At 46.3% G+C, this 13,190-nt stretch overlaps 1 protein-coding gene across 3 annotated transcripts in view; it reads left to right on the top strand.

Annotated features, from left to right (window-relative positions):
- The window catches only part of MAP3K5 (mitogen-activated protein kinase kinase kinase 5), a 242,606-nt gene that overhangs the window by 193,430 nt on the left and 35,986 nt on the right, over positions 1-13,190 (top strand). For all 3 annotated transcript variants that reach the window (XM_062186819.1, XM_062186818.1, XM_062186820.1), the window contains 5 exons: positions 206-363; positions 1,898-2,075; positions 2,913-2,933; positions 12,116-12,293; positions 12,379-12,547. In XM_062186819.1, the coding sequence (XP_062042803.1) occupies positions 206-363; positions 1,898-2,075; positions 2,913-2,933; positions 12,116-12,293; positions 12,379-12,547 (704 nt within the window). The remainder of the gene's footprint in view (positions 1-205; positions 364-1,897; positions 2,076-2,912; positions 2,934-12,115; positions 12,294-12,378; positions 12,548-13,190) is intronic.

The following is a 13,190-nucleotide window of genomic DNA, read 5'->3' as shown; positions in this document are numbered from 1 at the left end:
TATTTTTTATGTCACTGAGAAAATTCATCATATAAATTGCTGTTGCCATTTGTACTCACAGCAGAGGGAACTGGAACACAAAGAAAAATGAGATATTAACACCTGAATCATATTTTTAAAGTTGTCTTACTTGGGTAATGAAACTGGAGCTGTCACCCATCCATTTTCTTCTGTTGAAGTGGAAATGTGTGTGGATTGTTTGCAGGTACCCTTCAGTACATGGCACCAGAAATCATAGACAAGGGACCGCGTGGCTACGGGAAGGCTGCAGACATCTGGTCTGTGGGCTGCACGATCATCGAGATGGCCACCGGAAAGCCCCCGTTTTATGAGCTGGGAGAACCACAAGCAGCTATGTTCAAGGTCACCTCTTGTATTATCTTAGAAATAAGTGGATAATGCTTTTCATAGCTACTGAGTATCCTACATGTATATGCCTTCCCACCCCCCACCCCAAGGTAAAAGGGAAGGAACCTAAGTAAGCCTGAGCTGATAGCACATTCAGGTTTGACAAGATTCAGAATCAGGGCCTGTGCCTCCCTCAGAGGGGCTCTGCTGCCTTGGTTTTCTTAGCCACAGTGTGAGATGCAACCTGACTTCCTTTGACTGCTTTTTAACAATGCAAGCCAATTGATACCCCACTGTACACAAGATGATATAAGCTCTTTTGGAAATAGTCAAGTTTTCCCACTGGGAAAAATAGTTTGCACCCACTTAGGAATTCAGTCCAGTCAATATTTGCCTTTACTTCTCTACTATAATAGTTTGGAGGCTTTATTTTTAAAACTTAAAATTTTTAAATCTGTCTTCTTCTCATACATCCCATCTTCTAGCTTGGTAATTCCCCCATTAGTAGTTCCTTGGAAAGTGAGACACACCCTACCCACCGCCACCACCTCTCATGGTGGAAAGCACCTGATACAGAAATAGGCCTGGGAGAGCCACAGTCCACAGTTGCAGTGGCTGGGAACTGCTGTGGCAGACTTGGCTCCTCGACCTCAAGCCAGGGGAAGTTTCACATGGGAACTGATTCCCAGGCAGAACTCAGGAGTGTGTTCTTCTGTAAGGCACAGGCCTTTGGTGATCGTTGTCACTCTTCTCTCTGCGCTGGCCATTTGTGTGTGGCCTCGTGTGAGGGCCGTGTGCTCCACACCCACAGCTCTGGACAGAGTGTGGCTTACTTTGCCTTGAGGATGGTTGGGTGGGGCAGTGCTGACGGAAAGAGCAGTGAGAGATGCTGAGAGAGCCTTTCTTGATGTAAAGGGGTGTCTTCCTCAGCAAATCTTAAGGAAAAGTAGATTCTTAATTGTTATAAAACTGTTTAATTTTAAGGCCTTTTAAGTATCTCTTTTAATGTAGGTGCTTTGAGACAGGGGAAATACAAATTATGTAATGGAGAAGCACATAGGCTTTAATCCAAATAAATTGAGGTTTAAATCCCAGATTTGCCTGTTAATAACCGTGTAACCTCATCCCTTCTGAGCCCTGTTTTCCTTGTTGGGGTAACAGGGATACTATTTAGTCCGCCAGGTTTGGGAGAGGATTTGATGAGATTCATAAGTGGAAAAAACACCAGCACAATGCCTGGCTCCTGACTATTGTGAGCTACTGAATGGTCTCAACTAAAAATACCTTTTTGTGTGCCAGTACATTAATGTGTTCTAAAGCTTTGAAGGACTGAATTAATACTTCATAATGCTATTGTACTGTCTTAAGGTAATTACGCTGCCTGTATCGTTGGAAAAGCTATTGAACCACTGACCATAACCTGCAGGAAGTATATGCTATCTCACTTTGAGAAAGCCATGAGTTTGTAATGTGGGAACTTGTTGTGCTGGCGGCCAGGTGATGAGATGGTCACTCAGCAGACACTGTGTTTTCTCTGTTGCTGTCTCAGGTGGGAATGTTTAAAGTCCACCCTGAGATCCCGGAGTCCATGTCTGCAGAGGCGAAGGCGTTCATCCTGAAATGTTTTGAACCAGACCCTGACAAGAGAGCCTGTGCTAATGACTTGCTTATTGATGAGTTCTTAAAAGTTTCAAGCAAAAAGAAAAAGACACAACCTAAGCTTTCAGGTATGTGGTTGCATAGAAGAGGATACAGGTTAGAGTCACAAAATCTTAGGCTTTTAAGATGGAAGTATTTTCTGGAGGTAAAATAATCTGTTCACAGTTACATTTGGGAATTGGTATAAACGTTAGCACAGGTTTCTAAGCATTCACGTTCCAGTATCGGTGAGCTGTGTTATCAATTTCACAAATTCTGAAAGCTCATACATAGTAGTCTTCTGTCACATGCTTGGTAGTAGCTACTGTACAGCATCTATAGCATTCTTGCATCTAAAGTAGGAAAGGGGTGAAATGTAGCCTTTTTGGAGTGGAAACCTCTGTTTACCACTATGGGCTACATGGCTGTTACAGAGTTAAACTTCCAAGCCATCTAGGTAATGCATTCTTTTAATTTTAATCTGTAAGACTTCCTGCCTATTAAAGGATATATTTTGAAATAATTATTTTAAAAAGAGAAAACTGGTAACTATAAATAGCATACAAGGAAACTTCAAAAAGTTTGTAGAAGGTGAAATTAAAAAGTGTTTATTCCAGTGCAGAAAATGTTTGCGATCCATGCATAATTTCTTCATAATAATGCACATTTTCCATGAACTTATTGAAAACCCCCTCATAAAAGTAAATTATCTTCTTGCTATAATTTCAAATATTCGGTTCAGAAAGAAAAAGCTAAGGGAATCACCATTTGTTCTTGGCATTTTGGGTGTTATATTGGATGAGGATGGGTAGAATGATTGGAAAGAACATTGATCCCATGTCAAGCATTTACCTTTTATTGATTTCTCAGCTTTTAACAACAAACCCAGCATGTGCTTACTTTGCTGTTTGCCTTCTTCCCCACAGCTCTTTCAGCTGGATCAAATGGTGAGTCTGTTTTTATCTTTGCCCGTTGAGCTAAAGTTTGGCATATTACGTGATGCACTATGGAAGTACCATAAACAGCCTCATCCTCTGCTCCTTGCTTATCTAGGTGGCCCTAGGTGCTAAGGATTTGTGCAGCCACAAGCTTGGCTGGAGTCATTTCTTTCAGAAACCCCTCTGCTTTCTCTTTTGTGAGTGAGGCTTACATTGGTTCTCCCTGAATACAAGCTGGTGATTGTGTTTTTGAAACATTCAACATTTGGGAGAAGCCCTTGCTTTCTTACTTAGGAGCCAGTTGGCCAACCAAAGGATTTCTTGTGGAAAATATCAATGCCACATACTTTCCTCTGCTGTCTTTGGAACTGTACATTCTATTTTTAGTTGGCCGTGTGTTGTGCTTTTGTTTTCTGAAGTTGACTGTTATAGAATCACAATGGGAAGGTAAGTTTGCTCTAGGAAGATCAACTAGAGCATTGCAAATAATAACAGAAAAGAACGAGGTTTTGCATTTCCTAAGATGGGTAAGTGGTGGATCAGATAGTGCAAGGGTTCTGTGAGACACGAGCAGGTGTTTGCAGGTTCTGGAGACTCCTCGGAGTCAGTCAATCTAGGGTGGAGGCCCGTTCCTGGGGCTTTCCTGAGCACAGCCTTTCTACTTTTCCTTCCTCTGTTCTGAGAGGTGGGAGGGAACTCAGAAAAGGAGAGACCCCCGAGCCCCTCTCTCATGGGCAGCCAAACCTCTGAAGGCAGGCATTGTGCTTTCAGAAGGTGGACCTTCTGTGCTCCTCTGCCTTCGGAGCAGCCCTTCTCGTGCTCAAATGGGCACTGATTGGAATTCTACAGAACTGGGTTCTGGTGCGCTGAGCCACTCTCTGGATCGGTGACTGGAAGCAGTTCTCTTGTCTCAGCTGTCACTCTGTGCTGGTAACAATACCTACTTCACAGATCTTGTTCTGAGAATAAAATAAAACAGTATCCTCAAAGAATCTTGGAGCGGTGCCCAGAGTTCAACCCGTGATTGTTTTATCCTGTCCACGTGGCTTGGCTTTTGTTGGCAGGAAACAGATTCCCATGATACGCACATTTAGCTTCTGTGAACTCAACCAGGCATATATGGGGTGAGAGAGAAGGGCGAGAGAGGGGTCATTTAAGCAGGCAGTTGCTTTCACCCACAGTGTCCCTGTGAACTTGTGCTTAGGGAGAGCAGGAGGTTTTTGTAGGTACAAATCTGCTGAACTCGGCTCAGTCATGGCTCCCACGTGCCCTCTCACTCTGTGCTAAAGGAAATTCAACTGTGATTTGAACTCAGCTCCAGTTTTGGAGTCTGACCCCACTTAAGAGGATGAGTATTGGGTCAGAGCTGGGCTCACTCACTGGGTGGCCTTGGGCATGTCTCACTGTCTATCACCTAGTCTGTCTGGCGGGTTCAGGTAGACCACTTGCTCATGGGGTTGTTTGAGGATTAAATGAGATCACATATGGAAAATGCTGTCCCAGTGAACACTGCGTAAGTGGTCATCACCCTTCTTGTTCCACTGCCCAAGCCCAGTGGCCTGTTGAGAATTGCAGGCCACAGTCTACACCCTCACCTTTCCCTTAGGGCCCATCTCATCCTCCTCACCTGGATCTCCCCCCAGGCCTCCTCAATTCTCCAGTCCGTTCTCTTCCCAGTGACCTATCCCTCCTTGGTCTGCCCATGTTACCTGAGACAGGGACTGTGGCTAGAAATGTGGCAGCCCCAGTTCTGCGTGATTTAGCTGTTCTTATTCTAAAGGGATAGCATGACATGAATGAGCACTCTCTCCTCCAGGATGGCAAGCCAGGCAAGTTAATCCAACTGGGAGCTAACCTTGCATTGGATTGGTCAGCGTTACAGAGAGCCTCATGCCTCCTATTAATTCAAACTGAGAGCTCTGTTACCTCACCTTACTCTCTTTCCAGGTAGATCTAAGCTGCAGGCCTCTTCCTCCCCAGCTTTCTTGCCCAGGCTGCATGACTGTGTCTGAGGGGCCTCCAACTTCAGTAACTGCACCCTCAGCTTTTCCTCAAGAGGGGAGTTGGAGGGTGATAAGGCCCTCCTTCCCCTTGAGAAAGAAGTGTGAATTCTCATTCTGTTTTCTGTTACTATGACTGAATGCCAAATTGGATCATTTGTCAAACAAGAGAGAGGACAGTGAGGAAGAGAGAGAGAGATTGAGATTTCAAGCTCACGGTTCTGGGTGGCCAAGAGCATGGTCTCAGCATCTGCTTAGCATCTAGTGAGAGCCTTCTTGCTGGTGATGACTCCACAGAGTCCCAAGGCAGTGCAGGACATCACATGGCAAGATAGAGCCAGCAAGCCAGGAAGAGTTCACTTTTACAACAAAGCCACTCACTCTATAACCCATTAATCCACTCATCCATTAACCCATGAATGGGGCAGGAGCCCTCATAACCTAATCACCTGGTAAACGTCCCACCTGTTTTTGTTTTTTAATGATTTATTTTATTTATTTGAAAGGTGGAGTCACAGAGAGAGCGAGGTCTTCCATCTGCTGGTTCACTCCCCAGATGGCTGCAACAGCCAGGGCTAGGCCAAGATGGAGCCAGGTCTCCCACATGGATGCAGCGCCCCAAGGATTTGGGCCATCCTCTGCTGTTTTCCCAGGCACATTAGTAGGGAACTGGGTTGGAAATGGAGCAGCTGGGACTCAAACCTACACCTATGTGGGATGCCAGTGCTACAGGCCAGGGCTTTAACCCTCTAAGCCACAGCTCTGGCCCCTGAGGTCCCACCTCTTAATACTTCCCAATGGGTATTACATTTATTGGTGGTTTTTTTTGCATTTTTCTTTTATATCAAAAATTTCCAACAGTGTCTTAATTAGTGCAAAAATTAAATAAATAAAAACTCAGAGTTTAAGATCATATAACATTTATAAATAATACACTTCTTGATTAAGAAACTAATACTGGAATAGCATCCAAATAATAAAGTAGGCCCATGCTCAATGATCATATTCCCTATATCAGAGAAGACACATTAAGCATTCCAGTTGTAAGTTTATCTACAAACACACTTAGTATGCTATGAGTTCAGAATGTCCTTAATGTGTTTTACTATGAGAGTTGACGATAATACTACTAGTCGAATAGTACTCTATATCTTGTGCGGTTGTGTGGGTGCAGTCTGTTGAAATCTTTACGTAGTATATACTAAGTGGATTTTCTGTATATAAAGATAATTGAAAATGAAACTTGATGAAGAGTGGGATGGTAGAGGGAGTGGGAGATGGGAGATGGCTGTGGGTGGGAGGGAGGTTAGGGGGGAAAAAGCCACAACAGTGCAAAAGTTGCACTTTGTAAATTCACATTTACTAAATAAAAAATAAATAAATAAAGTACAAGGGGGAGAGATGAAGCCAGAAGTGGTAAGCAGCCCAAGTCCCAAAGGACTGCTATGAAGTGCTTGGAAATTCACAGAAGTGGGGTGGAGAACCAGTGAAAGGGTGTTATCTGGAATTGTGTTGTTGACCAGTGCTGGGTCTATAATTCTGTGATAATAGAAGTGTCCTCACTGCAGTAGAAAAATTGCACATATCCAGTATGTCAACCATTAGTCCTGTGTGGCCGTTATACACTCAGAATATGGCTACCATGGCTGAGACACTGGGTTTTTATTTTAATTTTGTTTCAGTGTTAACCCCATGAGGCTGTCATTGGACAGTGATGCTACCCTATGGATTATTCCATCCTTCACTGTGTGAAGGATGACTTGTGTAATAACATTCATTCAATAACACATATAAACCTTGGCACTAAGAATATAGAGGCGACTCGGGGGGCAGCCCAGATCCTGCCTGAGTTGCCTGGGAATGTTTGTTAGTCCCTCTCACAGTCTGGGGGTGCAACCTGCAATTCTATGCTTTTCAGCAAGCCCAGAAGACTGTTAAACTCACTGAAGTATGAGAACCATATTTGAGTTCTGGGCAACTGGAGACTGGAGGCAGGATGTCCAGTTGAGAAACTGCTGGACATGGCTTTGTCCTCAGACTGTGCTGGACAAGGAGAACCATGAAGGTCCCTGAGACTGCCCTCGTGGTGATGGACGGAAACTCTGATTTTTCCAATGCAGAAGCATATCCAATTCTTTGATTATGTTAGAGCCATTGCCCTCTCCTGCACGGGACCTCTCAGCACTCTGGGCCCATAGACAGGCCTCTCCTCCCCCCTCCCTACCCCACCCTACCCCATCTTCTTTGGTTTCTTGATAAAGCCATCTCTTAGGGAGTTGTGGATTCACACCACTTCCCATCAGTCCTTAAAATGGAGCAGTAAGAATCACCACCCTAGAGAAACACCTGTGATGTGTTCCGTCCTCACGGTCCACCCAGCCCCTTTTCAGTGTTTTCACTGTCAGCCCCGTAGCTGAGGGCTTCTTCATAGTTGGCCAAACATTGGCAGTACGACTGCCAGAGATGGCAGATCCTGCCAGGCTCCTCGCTGACAGCCTGAGGCCCTGTCACTTGTGGCTATGAGCTGCTGTCAAGGGACTTGTGACCTCTGCTATCTGGAAACTGTCAGCACGCTCCTCTGGTCATAAATGTGCTTGAGCTTCACAGAAAGGTGCTGCACTGTCTCACCTGCCTGGAAACCTTGCTGACGTGAGGAGCTGGAAACCTGAGGAATGAGTTTCGTCCTGTTTCCACCAGAAGTGCATAAAGCCACCTGTCCGAGCCCCCCTGGTCTCCCTCTTCCCACCTCACAATGGAGAAAGCATCCGTCTTCCTTGCAAGGCCAGACCCTCGGTTGGGTCCTGGATACCACACCCCCCTTGACTCCTAGTTTTCCACCTGAGCAGATTAAGTCCCATATACACCTGCTCTCATGTTTTCTGTCATTAACGGATGTTCATGTGACGCCTCGTTGGCTGTCACCCATGGATTTTTTGCTCTCCATCACTGCTTTGTGCTATGAAGTGCGATGCCTCCAAGATCATCTCTACCTCTTCGTTCCCAGCAATCTGGTGTCTGCCCTTCCACTTGATCACTGAACCTGCTCCAGCCAAAGTCACTCGTTAAATCCATTTAGTCATATACAGCAAGTACTTTGCCTGATTCCAGTTCTCAGTGGCTTGGATCCGGGTGGCCATTCTGTGGCAGTGGCCCTCTCCTGAGTGGACTTCCGTAGTCCCCCCACCCTGTTTACACTATCCTATGGCTGCTCCTAGTCAGTGTCCTCTGATGCCTCCACTTTTTCCTCTTTTATTCTAAATCTTGGTTCTCTTGGGGGATAGGTTCTCCAAATCTTGTCATTGTTTTCTTTAAATCGCCATCCAGATACTGGGTTGCTAAGGTTACCTCTCTAATCCAGTCTTCTCATCAGAGCTTGAACTGCCTCCTTTTCTCAAACTGAACTCTCAAATAACACCTTGTGCCCTGCTTCCTGTGTTCTTTCTCCTCTTGTACTCCTATCAGTAGTACGTGCATCTCCTCATTTTCTTAGGCAGATACCTTGAGGTCACTTTCGATTCCTCCTTTTCACACGCCAGCAAGTCCTGTTGGCTACCCAACAAACAGTATCTGCACGGCCTAACAAAAAGAGAAGCAATCTAGAGTGAGGGTCCCTGATTTAAAATCAGGTGAGGAGGGAATCAGCACATTGCACACAGGCATGCAGGACCTGTGTAAGTCCCATTGTTTCCTAGATGGGCCCTGATGGTAGGCACTGGGTTTCATCCTTGAGCACCTACGCTTCTACTTCCTTAGGTCTCCTTTTAGGCAGTTGGTATCCATAGAAACCTTGAACTTCACAGGTGTGACTCAAGCTCTCTCCTCCCTGGTAATCAAACTGTGTAATGCAATCCAAAGGGAGGTTAATTCAAGGCTTCGCTCCGCTTTTTAGATTCACAAGCACGCATTGTACACATACACCTCTGGTAGCATTGCACATAGAGCTCAATCTGTTAAATTCCCAAGAGAAACCAGTTGTGTCTTTGAAATAGAAATGCCGCCTGCCTCCATGTCTGAGTGTAGCACACTTTGCAAAAATAATGACCAGTCCCTAGGCTGGGGTAGAACTCTCATCCATGCCAGGGAGCGACATTGAGCTCCCTGCAGGCCTTTAACGCCCCTTAACGAAGGAGATGGGCTGTTCTCTCCCATCAAGAGAATGGGTGTGAGCTTCCCCCAGCTGCCTTCTCCCATCATCAGTGTTTAACTGGAGCAGCTTGACGTCTCACAGCGATGAAAACCTTGCTATCAGACAGCTGTTCCGACCATGCTGAATACACACACCTGAAACAAAGCACTTCATAGACCTTGCCCTCTCCAGAAATACAAAAAAACAGCCCTGTGTCTGGGCCCCCCACAAATACTGCTTCTCCCAGGTAGCCTTGCTCTCTGCTATCAGCAGAGAAGAGCTCTCTCATTTGCTCTCTTATGTAAAGACAGTGCTTAAAACGTGGGCCCTGGAGTGCTAGGCCTCTGAGGTGCTTCAGGCAATAAAAGGGAATCCCTAGTCATGTGGATGTGGGGGCTTCTGCCTGCCAGGCTCCCTGTCCTGCTGTGTGTTGTCACCCTAGCCACGTGGGCTTCTCTGTACACTTTCAAACAAGACGTGAAAGGGGTAGACTCGGCAACTTTTCTTTGTTTCATCTTGCTTCCTACCTTCTGATAATTCTGCTGCAGAACCATTTAGGTAACAGCAGATAGGTCAGCCATCTTGTACCTGGGAGAGTCTCTGGTATCTGCCCAGTAAGAGACCCTGAGGCCAACCATTCCCGGAAGCTGTGTACATCCCCTTCCTCCTCCTCCCTCCAGATGAAAGCAGTGCTCAATAGCCCTGTAGCACCTGCTTTCCTCACCTGCCCTGTAAGTGGGATGGAATATTGAAATGGTCCTGGCCCTCCATGCCTGATATAACCAGGGCATGGGGTGGGTCCTACCTGTAAGAGTGTCTGATTCAGGATGCTCCTGGAGGTGGCTGGAGAATGCTTTCCAAGACTGAATGGCGTGGAAGAGCTTCCCTGAATGAGGGGTGATACACTGTCAAGAAATTTCCTGCTGTGTCATGGGACATTTAAATTTGCAGATTATCATTAAGTGTGCTGTTAGAGAAATCAAGTTCTTGGTAATCCTGTTTTGCTACCTGTGCAATATTAGCTTATGAAAAATATTTTAACATATTTTTCTGACTCTAGAAATAATATTTGTCTATTATTAGAAGTTCTGGGAAAATAAAATCACAGTCACCCCAAATTATATTTCCTAGAAATAACTACCATTAATATCATGGCATATGTAGGTGTATTTTTATCCAGTTATACACACAACATAATACAACATGCACACACAAATACATAGAATCTGACAAGAGTTGGAGGAAGGGAAGGAAGAAATCCGAGGTACGAGTGTTCCTCCAGTATGTCCATTTGTCTCCATGGCCCACAGCCACCACCCCATCCTGTTCATGAACATCGATTTGTCACTGTAGCAAATGGAGTCGGGAGGCCACTGCTGACTGGCCATCGTTAAAAAAATATTTTTAAATCTATTTTCATTTTATCTGAGAGACAGAGAAAGAAAGATCTTCTATCTGTTGTTTCAATCCCAGAATGCCTATAAGAGCCAGGGCTGCGCCAGGCTGAAGCCAAGAGCCAGGAACTCCATCTTCAATGTGGATGGCAGGAATCCAGCTGCTTGAGCCATCACCTGCTGCCCCCAGGGTGTGCATTAACAGGAGGCTGGATCGGAAGTGAGCAGCTGGTACTTGAACCTGGCACTCTGATGTGGGATACAGGCATCCCAAACAGCGTCTCAACTGCTGTATCAGATGTCCACCCCCGTCTCCTGACCTTGAGACCAGTTGCTGCTTCAGCCCAGCCCAAGAGGAAGCAAGTAGAGAGGAGTTTCCAGGCAACAGTGGATTTCTTTTCTAATAATTTCACGTCTGCCTTCTTTAGCAAAAGACTTTTTGAGCACTGGGATACGTGTTTGACAAAAATGTTTCTGGCAAAAATGTTGTTGTTCTTAAAAGCAGTGTTTGATGAAAGGTCAGCAGCCCTCATTGTGCCAGCTTAGTCCCCATCTGAATAAAGTAGAAGCCTGTGTTTGCTGTACAACCATAGCATCTGAGAACTCAGGACCAAAGAGATCATTAGTCCGTTTCTTTCCAAAATCTGTTCTTAGCAGAGAATGCCTTTTCATTTGCCTCCTCATACAAAGCTAAGATACATGCTGGCCAAAGCGTTACTTGTTTTAGAAAAAATAGGGTTGGACCTGTGGTACAGACTCAGCCTCACACTCAGCCCACCCTTGCCAACCCCAGTGCTAAGGAGGATTCTTAAAGCTCTGCAGAACATGGCTTAAAAATTACGAGTCTTCTAGCCCTCTGCTAATGTGCCTGGGAAGGCAGTGGAAGATGGCCCAAGCACCTGGGCCCCTGCCACCCATGCGGGAGACCTGGATGGAGTTCTTGGCTCCTGGTATTGATCAGGCCCAGCCAGAAGAGGTAAGATGTCTTTCTGTCACTCTGCCTTAATAAATAAATCTCTAAAAATTGAATCTGGTTCTGTATCTTACAGATGTGAAAATGGAGACCTGTGGATAAAATAATAGTTAATAAAATGAAGGGATCAGAAGCCTGGTGCTTCTACACCTCTTTCATATCCTTGAGAGATTCCTTTCATGGCCCAGGAGTCCCTTTCGTGGCTCACGTTTCTTTACTGAGCTCGGGGCAATCACAGTCACATGGCCAGCTCCTTCAGTAGCAGAATTACACCTCTCATTGCACTGAGATACGTGAAAACGACTGTTGGCATCTTTCTGCAGTTATTTCAACATGTGTACTTTTTAAACAAAAATTTATTTATTTGAAAGGCAGAGAGAGAGAGAGCAAGTATGAGAGACAGAGATCTTCATCTACTGGTTTACCCCCTAAATGCCTGCAACAGCCAGAGCTGCTCCAGGCCAAAGGCAGGAGCTAGAAACTCCATCTGAGTCTCCCCCAAGGGTAGAATGGACCAAAATATTTGAGCTGTTACCTCCCAGGTGCAGTGGCAGGAAGCCAGATGGGAAACAAAGGCTCAATTCCAGGTACTCTGATGGGGATGCGGGGTCCCTGCCCGCTGTGCCACAATGCCCACCCCTTGCCACATGTCAGTTGCCAGAGGCGTGAGTTGTTCATGTTGCTTCTCATCCACGCAGAGTATCTCAGGAGCATCTCCTTGCCGGTGCCCGTCCTGGTGGAGGACACAAGCAGCAGCAGCGAGTACGGCTCCGTTTCCCCCGACACTGAGCTAAAGGTGGACCCCTTCTCCTTCAAAACCAGAGCCAAATCCTGCGGCGAGAAAGACGTCAAAGGAATACGGACCCTCTTCCTGGGGTAAAGGGCTGCCTGGCCCTGGGTGGCGGGCGCATGGCTCCCCGGGGAAGGGACCTTGAGCTTCATGCCGCTCCCCTTGTTTCAGCATTCCAGATGAGAACTTCGAGGACCACAGCGCACCCCCTTCCCCTGAGGAGAAGGACTCTGGGTTCTTCCTGCTGCGGAAGGACAGCGAGCGCCGTGCCACGCTGCACAGGATCCTGACTGAAGACCAAGACAAAATTGTGAGAAACCTGATGGAATCTCTAGCTCAGGTACGGCCCCACCCCCACCCCGCAGTGGTACTTTGTGTCCCAGAGCTTACATGTTCTCCCTGTGTCACAGCACCTGGGGCTGTCCCAGAGCACGGGTACCATGAGGACCCTGTGGTGCTCACCATGATAGACTATCCCAGGAAGGGAAGGAAGCAGTTCCTAATGTAGAGACTGGAATGGGGAAGCTGTTCTTTTTTAAAAAAGATTTTATTTATGTGAAATGGAGAGTTACAGACAGAAAGAGGGAGAGACAGAAAGGTCCTCCATCCTCTGGCTTGCTCCCCAAATGGCTGCAATGGCTGGAGCTGTGCCAATCCGAAGCCAGGAGCCAGGAGCTTCTACTGGATCTCACATGTGGGAGCAGGGGCTCAAGCACTTGGACCATCTTTATTGCTTTCCCAGGCCATAGCAGAGAGCTGGATCTGAAGAAGAGCAGCCGGGACACAAACCAGTGCCCATATGGGATGCCAGCACCACAGGCGGAGGCTTAGTGTCCCCCAGGAAGCTATTTTAAGTCAGAAGCAAATTTTTTTATGTTGGAGAGGTTACAGCCAGTCCCTTTCAGCCTCTTTCCCCCTTTGTTCACTTGTTTATTCTTTCAATTCCATTTGTTCAGTCAGTCAACAGGCCTTGAGCCATGTGT

Source organism: Lepus europaeus, chromosome 3 (assembly GCF_033115175.1).
Source record: "Lepus europaeus isolate LE1 chromosome 3, mLepTim1.pri, whole genome shotgun sequence".
NCBI classification, from domain to species: domain Eukaryota; kingdom Metazoa; phylum Chordata; class Mammalia; order Lagomorpha; family Leporidae; genus Lepus; species Lepus europaeus.
The sequence above is the reverse complement of the archived record's forward strand: the minus strand, read 5'-3'. Positions and strand labels throughout refer to the sequence as shown.